We start from the raw sequence: 16,726 nt of genomic DNA, 5'->3' as shown, positions 1-16,726 counted from the left end.
CGTGGCTGAGTTGCAAAAATTAGGGTGCTCCATCAAGCACCCAAGATTTGCTCATTATAATTTATTTATTTATTTATGGTGAGGATTATCATAATTTGTAGTTAATAAGAAAAAGATAATAATAATAAAGCAAATGAAGAAATAATAATAACAAAATAATAATTTTGTAGCGAAAATTTCCAATCCTCTTCTTCGTTCTTCGTTCTTCGTTCTTCGTTCTTCTTCTTCTTCTTCTTCTTCTTCTTCTTCCTTGAGAAAAACCTTACTGCTCGAACGCCGAAAACGAAATCCTTTTGTATTCGGAACGTTGTCAATGCCTGCACATAAACGTTCTTGGTCGGACAGTGTTAACGGAGAAGAGTCCGGAGACCAACAATTCAGCCATCAAGATGCCAAGCAATCTCGAATGGAACGCGAGCCGAAGACTGAAACAGAAGAAGAAGAGGAGGTGGAGGAGGAGGAGCAACGGGAGCATCTGAAGGAAGGAGAACGAGAAGATGAAGAGCGCGAAGAGGACGAAGGAGAGGAAGAAAAGCAACACAACCAATTGGAAGAAGCGGCCGGAGCAAGAGGTTGCGTTACGTCTATTCCTTTTTCTTTCTTCTTGGATTTCCTCCGCTTGTTTGTTCTGGTTCCAATTCTACGTTTCTGGTTATGGTTCTTGCTTCGTTTATCGTTTTCTGAATCTATCCCATGTGTTTTTCAGATTCCGAAGGAAGTCAATCCTCGAGCTCTGAAGAGAAACCGGAGTACTTTCTCTTAAATCCCTCGTACTTTTTCTTCCCTCCCGATTGTTATTTCGTTAGCGTTCTTTTGTTCTCTGCGAGCTGGATTATGGTGGTTTTTTACGACCATTTCCCCTCTTAGTTCGTTCCCTTCAGAGTTATAGAAAATAATGCGAGTTGATAAATACAGCCTCTAAGCACTGCTATTCATTTCGGCATTGCCGGAAAACGGCGCGGTTGACTTCATGAGCGGTAAGTAGACGCATGTTGGGATCCGGGTCTAGTTAATGCGTGTCAATTGCTCCTCTTTCATGATTTTTAGAATTTCGTATCTTGCGATGGGCTACGAGATTTGTTCAAGGGTTCCGATTTACGATGTATCTACAGTCCGATCCATTGATTTGGAATGAGCGCGGTGCCTGTACCACGGCTGGCAAGTTGTATGATGTTTGATTGTTTAGGCTATTTTACCCGTGCCATTCATAAGCAACCGCACCGAAACTTTGTTTGCATTCGTAGTGTTGTTTCCGGAGACTTTTGTAAAGTTCGGCAACAACCAGTTTCCACCATCTAGTAGGACTTTAGTAGCCATTTTGACTCCAATCCTGCTAGAACCCCATTATTTGTGATTTTAGATTATCTTATTAAGTGGGTGTCTCATATTTCAATTAGATCTGGTGCACAGAAGGAAACTGACATTTAGGTTATTTCATATGATCACCGTGACCATCATTTCGTAGACAATCAGATATTCATTCTCAAACCTTTTAGCATTGACTTGTGTGGAAGGGAAAAAAAAGATATAATCTCTGTGTTTGAGGCGATTGGACAGATGAAGATTGTTCCATGGAAAACCAATTCTTTAATTTGGTAAGGATAGAATGTCAGATAGCTTGTAAATGGCTTGATTTTGGTCAATGAACTTGTCAGAATGATTTAGAGTAAGAAATGCCCAAATTAAAATTTTCATGTGGACGTTGGTTTTAGGAGGCATTAGTAAAGCTGATGCAGTGTCGAAGAGGATTTCTAGAATGTACCTTTATCCTGTTGCATCCTTCACAGATGCAGCCAGAAAACTTGAATCACTTTTTTCTTCGCTGCTTCAAAGTTTTAGCCTAAGCTGGTACTTTCCACTGCAGGGGCAAAAGACACTTCAACTTAACTAAAATGCATATTTTTGGGTTTTGGCCTGTCTTATTATATGGCCTTCTTTGGTACTAATTATCCTTCATGAAAGCCGATTGAGTATGGTTTGAAAAGATTCTTAGAATTTCCAATTGTTACTTTTAAGAGATCAGATACTAGTTCACTACATTACTATTTTCCAGAGTTAATCTACATGGTGTACTCAATTCACAATCTCCATTGGCTAGGGTATTGCCTTTTTGTGTATTTTTCATGTTCTGAATGAGAAGTTCTACGCAGAAATGAGGATCCATTTTTGGTGTGAGCCTTTTCATGTCATCTGGAATTGTCTGTATACCTATATGTGTACTCTCATTCTTTATAGAAATTTAGGATTTTACTTGACCGATCACTTTCCTTTTCCCCATCATGGCTGATAGGTAGACAAATATACTCGTTCTAACTAGAGCTTATCAACAATGCTATTATGAAACTTGCCTGCATGAAACTAGTAACAACCAAAGTCCAAACTTTGAAGTTCTAATCCTACGCATTTATTGGTGGTGCAGATTTATTTTTGTGGAGCTGTCAGGCATTCGAAAAGATGTTCAGTGCCCAATTTGTCTTGGTATGTTTTCTTTAAATGTCACAGCTAAACATATTTTCTTTTAACATCAAAGATAAGAAAGTCAGCACTGCAGAAAACACCAATGAGGAAATGGAGAGTTGTAGTTAAGGGCACACAATTTTGGTTAGAAAGAAACAGAAGAATCTTTAAGAGCTAGGGGTGTTTTCTAACAGAAGTTTTAGAGTTTGGCCATTTTAATCTGTTTGGCAGGAATCATGCCAAAAAGATGGTTTTGTCTCATTGCTAGTACACCGTTGAATATGGGTAGTTACAAGATCATTGGTTAAAACAATAAAACGCCAAGGGATTTTAAATGATCCTCTCAAAAGCTGTGTGGGCCATAAACAATTATGTGTTGAATGATACTAGTAAATTTGTAAATGAACAACTCCTTTTGGCTCCTTTTTATTTGATTTTTGAGGTATATTACTTTGTAATTTATCTGCTTTTGTTTCTTATCAATCTAGTAAAGAAACTAGCAACCTTGTTGACCTTGACAGGGATTATCAAGAAAACGCGAACTGTAATGGAATGCTTGCACCGGTTCTGTAGAGAATGCATTGACAAATCTATGCGGCTGGGGTATATGAATAAGTCCTTGCGTTTCTATACTATTCTATTTGAACTTTATTTTTGTTTTTATATGCTTGCTTTATTGTTGAGTCTATCATGGTGAACTAGAACAAGTTATATACCTACTGAACTTATTTATGTAATTATGTTTGCAATTCTAGGAACAATGAATGTCCTGCTTGCCGAACACATTGTGCCAGTAGACGTTCTTTGAGAGATGATCCAAATTATGATGCACTCATTTCCGCCCTATATCCAGACATTGATAAATATGAGGAGGAGGTGTTTGTCACTTATTTTTTATTTTTTATTTTTCTTTTTTTTTTTCCCTTTTTATACCCTTAAAGGAAGTGCTTCTGTTCTTAATTCGATCTCAGGAATTAACATTTCACGAAGAAGAAAGGAATCGTAATAAACAGGTCAGGTTCCTTGCTAGGCGACAGAGTATGCTTGCAGTATTTGAGAAAACTTTTTGCTCAATTTTGAGATGTTATTTTCACGGATAAGCCTTTTCTTCCCGACTTCTGAACAATTATTTGAATTTTTGTTAGTATGGAGGATTAGACAACTGAAGTTTGTAATACTGCTTGCTTGCTTGCTTTGGTCGACAATTTCTGTTCTGATACTAACAAGTAACAAATGTTATGGAATGTCCTATTCTCATTTAGTTGAACCTATTACAACATTATTTTATATTTTTAAATCCTAAGTCTACTCCCCACCACCCCGATTATAGCCTCACTATTGGCTAAACTTGAAGTCCTTTTTGTAATTCCATTTTCAGGTTTTCCTGTTATATGCCCTTTCTTTTGTAATATTTCATATATCAATGATATATTTTCTCTCAAAAAAAGATGTGATGAGATTCTAATAGTACATTTCGATCCAGATAGCATTTTTTTAAAAGGAAAAAAAAAAAACTTTTTATCCAAGAATGTGTGATTTCATGTACTTCTCTTGTTTTGTAGTACAGATTCAAGAATCAATTGCACAAATCTTTCAACGACAGTCAGAAGCACTAAGTAAGAAGCGGATATTGGGCAAGGACACAGCTGCCGTGTTTCTAACAAGATCACGTCGCAATCATAGGAATGCTCATCTAAGGAGACAAAATGGCCGAGGAGATGAAGTGTTGGGATATGAAGATAATGAAGATGAAGATGATAATAATGAGGGCAAAGATTCATCTTCTGCTGATGAAAGATTTACAGAAGTTAGGCAAAGGAGGAAGAAGAGACATCCCACTGTTCGATCCTCTCAGCCCTCTTCATCAATAGCCAATGTAGATAGTGGATGCACTGATGGATGTGCTGAAAGTGAGTTAGATATGAGCAGAGAAAATCGAACAGTTTCTCCAGGTCTTGTCTTGAACTCTGAAATGCTTGGATGGGGGCGTGGTGGTGTACGCAGTAATGCACGGCATAGTAGCGCTGGTGGGTCCAGCAATAAAAGTTCTAGGAGTAGTCGCTTAACGAAGTTAGTCAATTATCTGCGTGGCCTAGAAGAAAATAACAATGAGGTACGGAACATTTTCAGTTGTTGTTGTTGTTGTCGTCTGTCATACGCATATCCCTCTTCGATACTCTACTGGGCTTTGTTTGTAAGCAAATCAAGTTCTTTGTATTTCCTGGCTTCCCTTTGGACACCTTAACCACTTGCTGTGTGCGAATGATTCCCATCCCTCCTGGTTCTCACAACCATCGGTTGATTTTGTTGCAGTTAGATGTCCATCTCCTCCTTATTTCAGTGGATAAAGAAAGTGCTCCAAGTTTGCAGCAGCCACATCTCCACTGCCGTCCAAGTTTGACCGTTGAACACTTGCGTGAAGTAAGTGCCGTTTACCGAAGTTACCCTCTCATGAAAAAGTTTTCCATTTGACTAACAACCCATCATGCTTTCTCTAATTTTTATTGCATTGAAAACAGTATGTCTCGCGGAAGACACCTCTGCAAGCTGATGATGTTGAAATACTATCCATGAAAGCTCGTCACAGTACTAGCGATGTTCAAACAACCCCAAGTGCTTCAATCTCAATTGATGGCACGTCTCTTGTCTTCGATCCACTCAAGTACGAGCTACAAACTTTGGAAGGCGAAGAAACTTTGGCAGGACTTCAAGCAGATTGCATCTATAGTAGGGATCACTTGGTGAGTACACAGTAATAACTTGGTTAATTTCCTGGATACATTAATTATCAGAACTCAACTTCAAAAGTTTGTTTTCTTGTTCACTGAATTCATCATCCTTTATATGATTTCAGATTCTAGGATATCGTCGCAAGGGGCTGAGTTAACACAAGTAACACCTAATACTCATACGCCTATCTTATTTTTAACTTGTTATTCAATTTTCCATACCTTTTTACTTTTAGTGATAGGTAACATTTTAAGTATACCTGCTACTGATACAATATGAGGGAATTTGTAAATAGAAATCCTGGAGGTTTTTTATTGCAGCATTGCTGTAGCTTCATTTCTTAATCCTGGTTGTTGTTCCATGGTTCGATTCTCATAGAGTGAAATTAATAAAGTCAAATTGTACCTGCCCACGGCCTACCTTTCCCAGGGTGCCAAAACTCCCATATCCATCCCCAGTAAGAACACTCCCCCGGCCCCCTAGGACTAGGAGGATGCCATCACTGAGAAGTCTAAATCATTTGTGCAGCTCTACAGTACTATACAACTCGGGACCTCGTTCCTGAATTTCTGCCTATATCTAGACCTAAAAGGTTAAAATATTATTTTGGTTCAAGTTTCGAAGACTGAAATAAACTTGTTTAGACTTGATTGGATGATATCTTAACCTCGTACTTTGCTTGAAGTATCTTGCAGCGTTCACTGTCTCGTGTTCTTTGATGTGTGATATCACAAAGTCGAGAGCAATACAATCAATCACTCTAGTGTCACCTAGCTTTTATATCTCATTGATAATCTTATTGTCACCCAGAGAAGGAACATTTGGGTGGCACTGATATGCAATTTTAAACTTTAAATAAGTTAAATCTTTTCTTGATCCCAATCAAACAGGTGGAAGTGAAGGGATAATTTTAACTACACAAAATGGAGTTGTATCAAATTAGTATCTCTGTTTCAAAATTAAATTATTAAATATTCAATATTTAAAAAATGTTCGATTTTAGTTCTTCCATTAAATCTGAAGTTGTTGCATATATATATATATATATATATATATTTTAATTATTCAACACTTCAAACACTGATTTCCCGAACACTAACTTATTAACCTAACTCATCGCCTCGAACACCAACTCATTAACTTAACCCATCACCCGAACTCCAACGCATTTACCCAACTCATTGCTCGAACACCAACTCATTAACTTAACTCATCGTCGTCGGGGACACCCCTTTACAAACTAATTGGATACTTCTTAGATCAATAATTCCAATAATCCAAAATGCGACCGTTGGCGCCGCTTGTGGGCCCCACGTTTTGTCCCACCCTCAAGATTTGAAATAAAAGAGTAAAAAAGACAAAGGCGAAACGGTGTCGTAAAAGGAATCCATATCCGTCCCAAGTCAGCGACTCAGCATGGGTCTTCAGTTTACGTTCCCTCCCCTTTAAAAATCAAAATCAAAGCCAGAAGTAGAAACTCGCAACCGTTGCGATTCAGAAGCGAAATCTTCCATTGAAGCAACTACTCTCTTCCATGGATTTCACTCCTCCGTCTCACCGCTCCGACCCTCGATCTCGAACAAAGTCAGCCGCACGTCTCGCAATTGAAGCAGACCAAATTCCCCATTTCTCAGTCGAAACCATTTCTTCGCCGCCCAACAAAACCCATTCCCCTTCCATTCACCAGCCCTTGCTTCTGTCGCCATCCACTCTCAGGAAATCCAGGTCCCGTCTCGTGGATCGGTTCGAAATGAACGACGAGGTTATGGAGGCCGCCGCCGTACGGAGAAGGTGTAAAACCCGCGGCCTCCCATTTGGGCTTCTGGGCTGTGCTTCTCCGAGGAGCGTGAGAAGGTCGAGAAGACGATCGGAGGTGGAGATCAGAGAAGAGAGGGATTTGTCTTTGGCGGAAGAGTTTGTGAAGACTAGAAAGAAAAGGCAGAGCGGGAGATCGAAGAAGGACAAGCTGAGTTTGGTTCCAGTTCCAACGATGCCTTCGAGTTCAACTCCAAGTAAATCAAAGATTTCTCTATTCTCTTTTATTGATTGATTTTCTTTCTCTCTGATCTGAAGTGGTTCTTGTCTGTATAATAGAGCTTGATAATGACGAAAATGGTAGTCTGGATCGAATCAGGCAGCTGATAACTGATCTGATCATGTGGAAAGATGCGGCGAAGTCTAGCTTTTGGTTTGGACTTGGTTCTTTATTTTTCTTCTCCTCTTGCTTCGCTAGAGGAGTTAGCTTTAGGTCTGCCTCTCTAACTCGAGTAATCGTTAACCATTATAGTTTCGTACGAGCGTGTGATCATTTAATAACAGTTCTAATATCAATGATCACAGCATTTTCTCGGCGGTTTCGCATCTTGGACTTCTGTTTCTTGGCCTTGCATTTGTCTCCAATTCAATCTGTCAAAGGTACAGTTCTTAATCAATCTTTAATCACATTAAAACCCCACCAATCTTTCTTTCTTTACTTAATATCAAATTTGAAACTGTAGGAACAATGTGGAAAAGAAACACAACGACTTCAAGCTTAAAGAAGATGACGTACTACGCATGGTGAAGCTGGTTCTTCCAGCTGCAAACTTTGTCATTTCAAACATAACGGAGCTTTTCTGTGGAGAGGCAGAGATGACCCTGAAAGTAACCACAAAACTCAATATCCATGATCATTCTACAATGTCAAATAACAAATCATTTTAACTTCTGTGGTTGGATGTGATACAAATCTTTCTGGGTTTGCAGGTAGCTCCATTCCTCATTTTAGGAGCTGAGTATGGACATCTTATTACTCTTAGAAGACTCTGTGCAATTGGTATATACTATAACTAAGATCATTTCAGAACTTGCTTAAAAATCTCCCGTTGATTTATGATTACTTACTTTAATCAACATTTACTTGCAGGGTTCTTTGCCAGTTTCTCTGTGCCAAAGCTATATTCATGTTACCAAATTAAGATAAACAGCAAAGGTAAACAGCAATTCTTGGAAACTCCCACTCAAACATAGCTGCTTATGCATTTGTATTATTTTAAGATCTCACATCGGTTGGAGAGAAAAACGAAACATTCCTTATAAGGGTGTGGAAACCTCTCCCTAGCAGATGAGTTTTAAAACCGTGAGGCTGACGGCAATACTTAACGAGTCAAAGTGAACAATATCTACTAGTGGTGAGCTTGGACTTTTACAAATGATATAGAGCCAATCATCGGGGTGGTGTATCAGTGAGAACGCTGAGCTCCTAGGGGGTGGATTGTGAGATCCCACGTTGGTTGGAGAGGAGAACGAACATTACTTATAAGGGTGTGGCAACCTCTCCCTAGCAAACGCGTTTTAAAACCATGAGGCTGATGACGATGCGTGATGGGTCGAAGCAGACAATAAATACTAGCGGTGGGGTTGGGTTTTTATAATTATAATGTGATGCTGAACTGAAGAAGATGACGATGGGGTTTAAATTTTAACAGCCGATGCTGTGAAACAATGGATGTTTGAAGTATGGGAAGCTTGCTCGCATAAGAAAGTAGTGGTAGGATCAGCAGCCACAGTGTTCTGGAACTTTTCATCCCTAAAGACCCGAATTTTCACGGGTAAGAATCCTGTAAGATGTTGTCAATTTTCTTCATTCAGTAAATGATGATTATTAAGCTCTTTAAGGATTTGTTGTTACAGCTTTCATAGCTCTAGTTATAGTTCGGTACTGCCGGCAATTTATAGTGTCGTCGGAACCGGAAGCTGTAGACGTACAAGAGGACGAGTGCCAGGCACTGGTTCTAGTAGAACAAGGCTAAGGAGGAGGAGGAGCAGAGGCAAGCTCTAGTGGTGGCGGAACCCCATCGCCAGCCTTGATTTGGTTTTGCTGCTTCTTGTCTGCACCATCGGCTGTGTTGTGTTTTTTTTTTTTTTGGTTTGAACCTCCGACCTTAAGGGATGGAGTAACTGCCAACAGTTGAGCTATATTCACCAACCTTGGCTTAGCTTGGCTGGGAATGTGTTAGTCTTCTCCTACTCAAATTTAATTGATTGATTCTAACATCTTTCAGCTCAAATCTGCATATGCTCTTACACTGAAAATCTCAAATTAAGTTAGAATTGACATTTGGGTCCTCTCATGAAGATTAGTCTCATGGGTGGGGGTGGCGGATCTAGCTTTTGAGACTAGTGTGTCCTAATTATAGGTCAAGTAATTGTTCTTTTCATAGTGTCTTCATTTAAACAAATCATTTTGGGCCATACCTTTGATTTGCTTAACCAGTCCCTAGAGGCAGCATTTAATGTGCATGTAATAATCGGATTCTATCGTCAAGTCATTGCCATTTTGCATTTTGTTTAGATGAATTGAGAAACCAATCGCGAGTTAGAAAAAAATTAATTTATACCTATAAACTTTGAGTTATATCAAGAGGTGAGAACAGTGACCATGATTCTACATTCCTGCCAATTTAATATTCCATCAATATATTTTTCCCTGTATCAAACTCAGCAATGAACTGAATTGAACGGTAATTAATATGTACTTTGAGAAAAGAACCAAAGCACAATTTGGTCATTTCATCAAGTAAATGTTAAGGCTCTATATTCAATAGGGTTTGTCAATGTCGATCGAGTCAGGTCGATAGGTTACGTCAGGAAAATCGGAAGAGGATGGAGGATGAAGATAATAACAAAACACAGTTAGCAAAGCCATGGAAGAACAAATGGAAGAAAAGTAAGCTCGAATACTAAATATGATTTGGAAACAGACTAAATGATACGTACAGAAAACTTATCAGGATAAAACAACTCGAATTCCATGCTACCAATAAGCTCCACGAGCTCCTACTAAGCTTGCTTTTTTAGGAGGCACTGCCTAGCCAGAACATGAATCATACCTTTTCTGTCATACAGCTTTCTCCGATTTTATGGATCGAAAAAGGAAAAGAAAAAAAAAATCTAGACATGGGAATACAAATCAATATGTATTGGCTAAAATCACCATTTTCCACGCTAAGCCAAACAGCCAGTGGTATGTTTGAAAATCGTCTCAGGGCAGAGTTTGGCCAACCTACTTGGTTATATCCAGATTGCAAGGTGCTTTTGTTTGCATTTTGTCCATCCACCCAGTAAACGGCACTTATATGTTGATTCGTGTCTTCATTTTATGTACTTGCCTGATGTTGAAAACTAAGACCAATCTGTCTTCGCACGTACTCTGGTAGCAGCCTGCTGATCAGTTCAGGGGATGCTCCAGCTAACTGCAATAAGATGAGAGGATGAAATGTCAATTTGAAATTTTTTACTCTTCTCCTCTTGATAGAATTTCTTTTGTCCATCCAGGGAATTGCAGTTAGGATCTATGTAGAATTTCATGAAAAGTAGATAAATAAATATATAATTAAGATGCCGTAACAAAGGAGCAGAACTGTCTTGCACAGAAATGGCCTATCATCTCCATCTCCTAAAGAGAAGTCTTGAATATAACCTATGCAGTATCTTAAGTTTGTTTGGAATAGGAAATAAAAGGTTAATTTACTTCTTGCTTAAAGTTGAATAGAGGGGGCAATGGGCGGTTGTTAGGGAGGCGGACATTGGGCTCCCGTAGCTCATCAAAGAAAGGATGCGCACACGCTTCTAGCTGCAATGAATAGAAAGAAAAGATGAGTAAAAGCCGACAATCACCATCAGTAACATGAACAGGAATTTCCTTAATATCCAAAAACCAAAGTCCTGAATGGGGATATCTTTGGCTAGATAAAGACATGATACAATGAAATATGCCAAGTGCAATTATCTTCTTCACGAAATTTATTATAGGACTGATTTATGATGAAAAAATAAAACATTAGTATTGCATGTAACTTAGAATTCAGATGAAGAGTGGAAAGCGGTTCAACTCACAGCTGTGCAGCGAAGACTAGGAGAATACTGAAGCAGACGTGAAGCAAGGTCAATGGCTTCAGGAGGCATTCGCTTGTGAAAAACCTAAACAGAATAACCATTTTAACTGTAGAAATGTTGGAGCAAAAGATCGAAAACCCACATTGTTCCAGCACGCAAAATAGTGCGGCACAAAACCCATAACGATGACAGTTACATTCCATGAAGAGAAGAACAGAGAATACGAGGAAAGTTTAGGAAATCCCAATTCCGAACACTCACATTAATCAGGCAATCTCTAAATTGCACGGTACATGGAAAGATAACTAGAGCTACATGAAGGTGCAACTAATATAAGTACAGTGACGTAAAATTTTTAAGAAGGATTTAACTAAAGCTCTTTGACCACTGAGTTTTCTTATGACATTTATGAGCTCACAGTTTGCATGCAGACTTTTCTAATCATATTTTCACGTCCTACAGGAAGAGAAAAAAAAAAAAAAAAAAATTGACTCACTTGATTGAATGAGTCAAAATCTAATTGTATACCTTGTGCCATGGATGGGCTTTAATCTGAGGGAACCTGAAGTCTGTGTAATTTGGATTCATACATCGAATTTCTTCCCGAGTTGGAGTACCAAGAACCTATAAGAAGCTTAAAAGATAAGAGATGAAACTTCATTTTGATCGTTTTAGAATCAACATACAACTGAGGTATCACCTTGATTATCTCTACAAGTTGGTCCACTGCATTTTCCCCGGGAAACAACGGCTGCAACAAATCAGAAAGACTAAGCAAAAGGAGCAAGAGTAGAAATACATCTGTTTGCGGGAAATAATTAGAAATTGAAATGTCAAAATCACTGACCTGGCCTAGAAGAAGTTCAGCAAGAACACAACCAGCCGACCATATATCAATGGAGGTTGTGTATTCTGTTGCACCAAATATGAGTTCTGGAGCTCGATAATAACGTGAGCATATATATGATATATTTGCTTCACCCTTAACCTGAAAACAGAAGCAAAAGGAAAAAGTGTCATTGGAGAAAGAAGTACGTCAATAGATTATTCAAATGACTTTATTAGTCTCTTTCTAACCATACATCGAGATGAGTTACATGATGGAATAATTTTCTTATAAAGAAAAACTCATAGTTAGTGGTTTGAACACTGGACTTTAAGCTATTAATTTCAACACTTGGTCTTATGCAGAATATATGAATAAATGGAAAATGTGTGTCAACCAAAAAATTAGAAATGAAGAGAGCGTACCAGTACTTTTGCGCTTCCAAAGTCACAAATCTTAACCTGATGAGTTAAAGGATCAACCTGCAATTTCCATGGCATTGTTTCAGAAACATAGTTCCACCATAGGAAAATAGAAGAATTACGGGGAAAAGGCATACCAAAAGATTTTGAGGCTTCACATCCCTATGGCAGACCCCAGGAACCGAATGAATATATGCAAGGCCCCTAAAGATCTGAAGATTTTATTTACAACTGAGCGTTAGCATATAAGACAAATCCACTGAAAGTTAATGCATTGTAAATGAAATAATATGCCATACTTGATATGTGTAAAGTTTGACGTAGATGAGTGGCATCCTCTGGTTCATGCTGTTGTAGTGCTTAAGAACATGATACATATTTTGGGGAACAAATTCCATAACCAAATTCAAGAAAAGCTCATCTTTACTAGTTGTCGAGAAGAAGCAATGCTTCAGAGAGACCACATTTGGGTGATCCATCAGACGCATTAGCTGCAACTCCCTGTTTTTATAACGTTTATCTTGCAAAACCTTTTTTATGCCAACTGTTTCTCCTGTTTCCAAGCATTTTGCCTGATAAAAAGGGATGTCAAACTACAAAAATATAGAAAGAGCACAAACTTTGTCATATAGTGATATATAATTATGCATTACCTGGAATACAATTCCAAATGAACCACTACCCACCACACGCTCAGCCATGTAACTGATTGTCTACATTGCAAAAAATGAAAATTTAACATGTCAGCAATTTATATTTCAAAGATAATTCTGACTGCATCGAAGATTACTAGATTCCTATTAAGTTTCATAAAAACAAATGAATTATTGGTTAAATAGGTAAGTTGTATACTGTCCCATATTAAACTATGTTATAAACATATGACAAACACATTTATTCCACAAATGAACTGAAGGAGAAAATTATTGGAACCAATTATGAGATGAGGAGAATGAGAGTTTAACCTGTTTTGGTTCACCATTTTTGCCACCAATTGTAGTGGAAATGATGTGACCAGTTACTGCATCATTCCCTTCAATTACTGCAGCTGACATTTCCTGGAATTTGCAGCATAAAGCATGGTAAATCAGGCAGGAAGTTTAGGCCTATGAGTGATATACACTAGATGCATAAAGGACACATGAAAACATAGAGAGCTCATCCACATATAAGCCTGTGATAGTGAAACGTACAACCTATTTTATTGGGAATAGAACTGAACAGTATGTAAATAAAACCTTTTAGTTGTTGATAAATCATAGAACCAAAATTGTTTTGAATGATTATCCACATTCAATGAAAGCACATCTAGTATCAAGAAACCTGAGTAGGAAAGCCCACGATTGATTTTAGGAAATAGAGTATTTGTTGCTCCCAGTTCCTAGAATCCCATGTGAGGCACCTCGTCTATTTTAGGAAGTGAAGGACGATGTACACATCTACAAAACTAACTTCACAGTAATTATATAACTGGTGCATCAGCTGAAAATTTATGATGGTGTTTTGGGATTTGTGACAAGGATCGGAATGTATCTGAAGAAATTGAAGATGGGTCTCGAAATGTAGGACTTCAGACAGATTAATGTATCCAGAGCAACGTCTTGGGAAAGCAAAATAGATAGCTATTGTTCACAAGAAAGCATCACATGCTACAATGAGCTTGCATCACATGCTAGAGAGACCTTGCATCTCCACCCAAGGAACTAAGGAGAGAATCAGCCGTTATCGACTTCCCAAAGCAAACTATAATTGTTTTTAAAAAGATTCATAGAGAAGAGTAACCGTAATTAGAAACAATAATAATCAAAATTACAGAGGATGAAACAATAACAAAGACTACACGAGATCGGAACAAATTGAAGGACTGGGAAAAGAAGATTCGGAATCATCAATTAGATGATTCATTTACAATACAAAGTTTAATTCGGACGCCCGCACAGTTCCAAGTTAATTTTCCAATTTATAAGGTTAGGAGGAAAGGAAAAGGTGTGGATTACAAACCACTCCCTCGATTTTGAGAGCAATTAAACTAACAGAAAACGGTTGGAGCAAATTTAGCTCAATCTTAGACGCAAGATCTCATCTAAATACTTGATCAAACACTGGACCAAATATTTCAAATCAACGAGAGAAAACTACCAAATCACCGTAGATCGCTCCTAACTTAGCATGAAACGACGACCTCGAGCTAGATCAGGCACAAACAAAGAATCAACAGAAGCAAAAATAACAGAGAGGAAAAACACCGACTACACACAGACGGCGACAGACACAAAGAGAGAAAGGAAGAGAACCTTATCGGTGTCCATTGCCGAGGCACGGTGAGAGTTGAGATTTAGACGGTCATTTTCAGGTGGAGGCTGCTGTAGCAGCTGTACTGGTGGCTGAGACGGTGGCTGTGGTGGAGGTTGATGGCGAGGCCCTAATGGCAAGGAGGCCATGTGAGACTAGAGCTCTCTCTCTCTCTCTCTCTCTCTCTCTCTCCTCTCTCTCTATTCTCTCTCTCCTCTCTCTCTATTTCTCTTTCTTCCCCGTTTTTGTCCCTATTTTTCTTTTTTCTTTTATTAATTATCAAAATTTCCAAGTCTCATTAGAGAAATAGATAGAGTAGACCCACGCGCGAACTTTCGTAGCTGAAGTTGCACGCTCCAATCACAGACTTCCATTGCTGTCTTATCTATGTCCCAACCAAGTGACAATAATCTAATGCATCGCGGTGTGCCGTAACTCCCATACACTTCCCGGAAACACTTCCGACAACAATCACATGGAAATGGAACCCATCGGTTTATTTCAGCACCAATCATTCCGGCTTATAATTTTTTTTAAGAAATTTATTATTATTATTTTACTCACTTTTTTTTAATAATAATTCCAGTTCTATATCAACATTTTCATTATATCATTAAAAAATAATAATGAAATATAAGAGAAAAAAATAATAAATATCACTCTTTTATTTTAATTTCTAAAATTTCCACAGTAATAAAATCAATTATTTTAGTAATTAGTTTCTTATCCAATAAATTATGTTTAATGGCTGACCTGGAATTTGACTTTGAAAAAATGGACATATATTTTTGAAAGCTTTTAAATTCCACAATGATTATTATTTTATTTTTTTCACCCGAAATAATTAATAAAAAATGAGGAAGAAATTAGATATTGGAAGTAAAAATGTTGAAAATAGGGTGAGAGGAGCCCATTCATTATGTGTGTTCCATGTGCGTAATGCATGGGAAATGGAGCCATGTGCTGCTACTCTCCTTGCTAACCACTTTGTTAGAATGAATTAAAGACTATGTCAAACCATATGTGCTGTGCATAGTTTGCTTACCTAAACAATTCTTGATTGAAGATTTGACTTGAACCCATTTGATGGGACCGTGTTGCAACATCTTAAGTCTATCGCCCAACCGATGTGGGATTTCATAATCCACCCCCTTCAAGGTCTAGCGTCCTCGCTAGCACACATTCTCATTTCCAATCGATGTGTAATCTCACAATTCAACCTCATTTGAGAACCAACGTCCTCACTGGTACATCACCCGATGTCTGGCTCTGATACCATTTGTAATAACTCAAGTTCACCGCTAACAAATATTGTCCTCTTTAGACTTTTCCTTCTGAACTTCCCCCAAGATTTTAAAACTAGGAATAGGTTTATATACTCTAATAAAAAATATTTCGTTCTACTCTACAACCGAGGTAGTACCCTCCACGCCCCCCACCTCCCAGCTTTAAGCCTCAAAGACTCATAAATGCCTTGAATTTCCTTCTGTATCATCGAATGTTGGGCATCACAATTAGTCAAGAAAGAATATCTTTACCCAACTTGGGGGATAACACAAGCACTCTGCTGTGTTTTTTCCTTCAATAGCTCAACATTAAAAAGGGGAGAGAGTAAATGGAGAATATGGCAGAAGTTCTGATTACCATGTTTGGTTAATGTCATGTCTAGGCGTCAGGTATGACAAGGAGGGCCTCCTCTGCCTCTAAGTCTCTCCTCTTTTTCCTCTGGCTAAAACAAGCTCTCTGCTATTTTTCCTTCAATGCACCAACATAAAAGAGAGAAGAATCGACAGATATCTATTTATTCTGTTTGGCTAAATGTATCTCTAGGTGTCAGAAATGGGAAAGAGAACATATGCCTTGGGTCAAGTATACTCGACATGGCTTACTTTTTGTTTGAGCTTAGAACAACACTGTCTATAACAAGAAGCTATTGCAAATAACCGATCTCTATAGAATACTAGTATTGAGTCTTTTACTGAATTGTGTAAAAAATGGGCAAAACTATTTTGCCATAAACAGAAATGGGAAAATGCATTCAAGATTTTCAGAGTTGATTTCATAATGGGAAGGGATCAGATTAAATTGATTCAACAAGAACCATATTTATTTTTCTGGGCCG

At 38.2% G+C, this 16,726-nt stretch overlaps 3 protein-coding genes across 5 annotated transcripts; 2 read left to right on the top strand and 1 right to left on the bottom strand.

The window, feature by feature from the left end:
• The first annotated feature begins 174 nt into the window (after window positions 1-174).
• Window positions 175-5,593, top strand: LOC111483842 (putative E3 ubiquitin-protein ligase RING1a). Of its 2 annotated transcripts, none has more exons than XM_023130189.1 (10): window positions 175-572; window positions 707-749; window positions 2,420-2,478; window positions 2,979-3,060; window positions 3,213-3,333; window positions 3,429-3,470; window positions 4,025-4,570; window positions 4,771-4,878; window positions 4,977-5,198; window positions 5,312-5,593. In XM_023130189.1, the coding sequence occupies exons 1-10, from the start codon at window positions 314-316 to the stop codon at window positions 5,342-5,344; spliced, it is 1,515 nt and encodes a 504-aa protein (XP_022985957.1). In that variant the 5' UTR covers window positions 175-313; the 3' UTR covers window positions 5,345-5,593. The 2 variants fall into 2 exon arrangements, with proteins under 2 accessions (XP_022985957.1, XP_022985956.1); XM_023130188.1 differs by having other exon boundaries at window positions 707-770.
• Window positions 5,594-6,590: 997 nt separating this feature from the next.
• Window positions 6,591-9,236, top strand: LOC111483853 (reticulon-like protein B17). The gene is given in 9 exon segments (XM_023130204.1): window positions 6,591-7,199; window positions 7,282-7,435; window positions 7,528-7,602; window positions 7,686-7,830; window positions 7,933-8,002; window positions 8,093-8,158; window positions 8,655-8,777; window positions 8,860-8,969; window positions 8,971-9,236. Coding segments are annotated over 9 exon segments (1,287 nt in total). The 5' UTR covers window positions 6,591-6,721; the 3' UTR covers window positions 9,037-9,236.
• Window positions 9,237-9,885: 649 nt separating this feature from the next.
• Window positions 9,886-14,853, bottom strand: LOC111483855 (shaggy-related protein kinase zeta). 2 transcript variants are annotated; one of them, XM_023130208.1, is made up of 12 exons: window positions 14,607-14,853; window positions 13,278-13,370; window positions 12,966-13,025; window positions 12,612-12,884; window positions 12,450-12,524; window positions 12,316-12,372; window positions 11,912-12,052; window positions 11,765-11,815; window positions 11,593-11,688; window positions 11,065-11,148; window positions 10,700-10,801; window positions 9,886-10,421 (listed from the first exon to the last, which is right to left on the bottom strand). In XM_023130208.1, the coding sequence occupies exons 1-12, from the start codon at window positions 14,751-14,753 to the stop codon at window positions 10,326-10,328; spliced, it is 1,275 nt and encodes a 424-aa protein (XP_022985976.1). In that variant the 5' UTR covers window positions 14,754-14,853; the 3' UTR covers window positions 9,886-10,325. The 2 variants fall into 2 exon arrangements, with proteins under 2 accessions (XP_022985976.1, XP_022985977.1); XM_023130209.1 differs by lacking the exon at window positions 14,607-14,853 and adding an exon at window positions 13,636-14,100.
• Between the last annotated feature and the right edge of the window lie 1,873 nt (window positions 14,854-16,726).

The sequence above is a fragment of the Cucurbita maxima genome, unplaced genomic scaffold, assembly GCF_002738345.1.
Source record: "Cucurbita maxima cultivar Rimu unplaced genomic scaffold, Cmax_1.0 Cma_Scf00009, whole genome shotgun sequence".
Classification (NCBI taxonomy): Eukaryota; Viridiplantae; Streptophyta; class Magnoliopsida; order Cucurbitales; family Cucurbitaceae; genus Cucurbita; species Cucurbita maxima.
The sequence above is the reverse complement of the archived record's forward strand: the minus strand, read 5'-3'. Positions and strand labels throughout refer to the sequence as shown.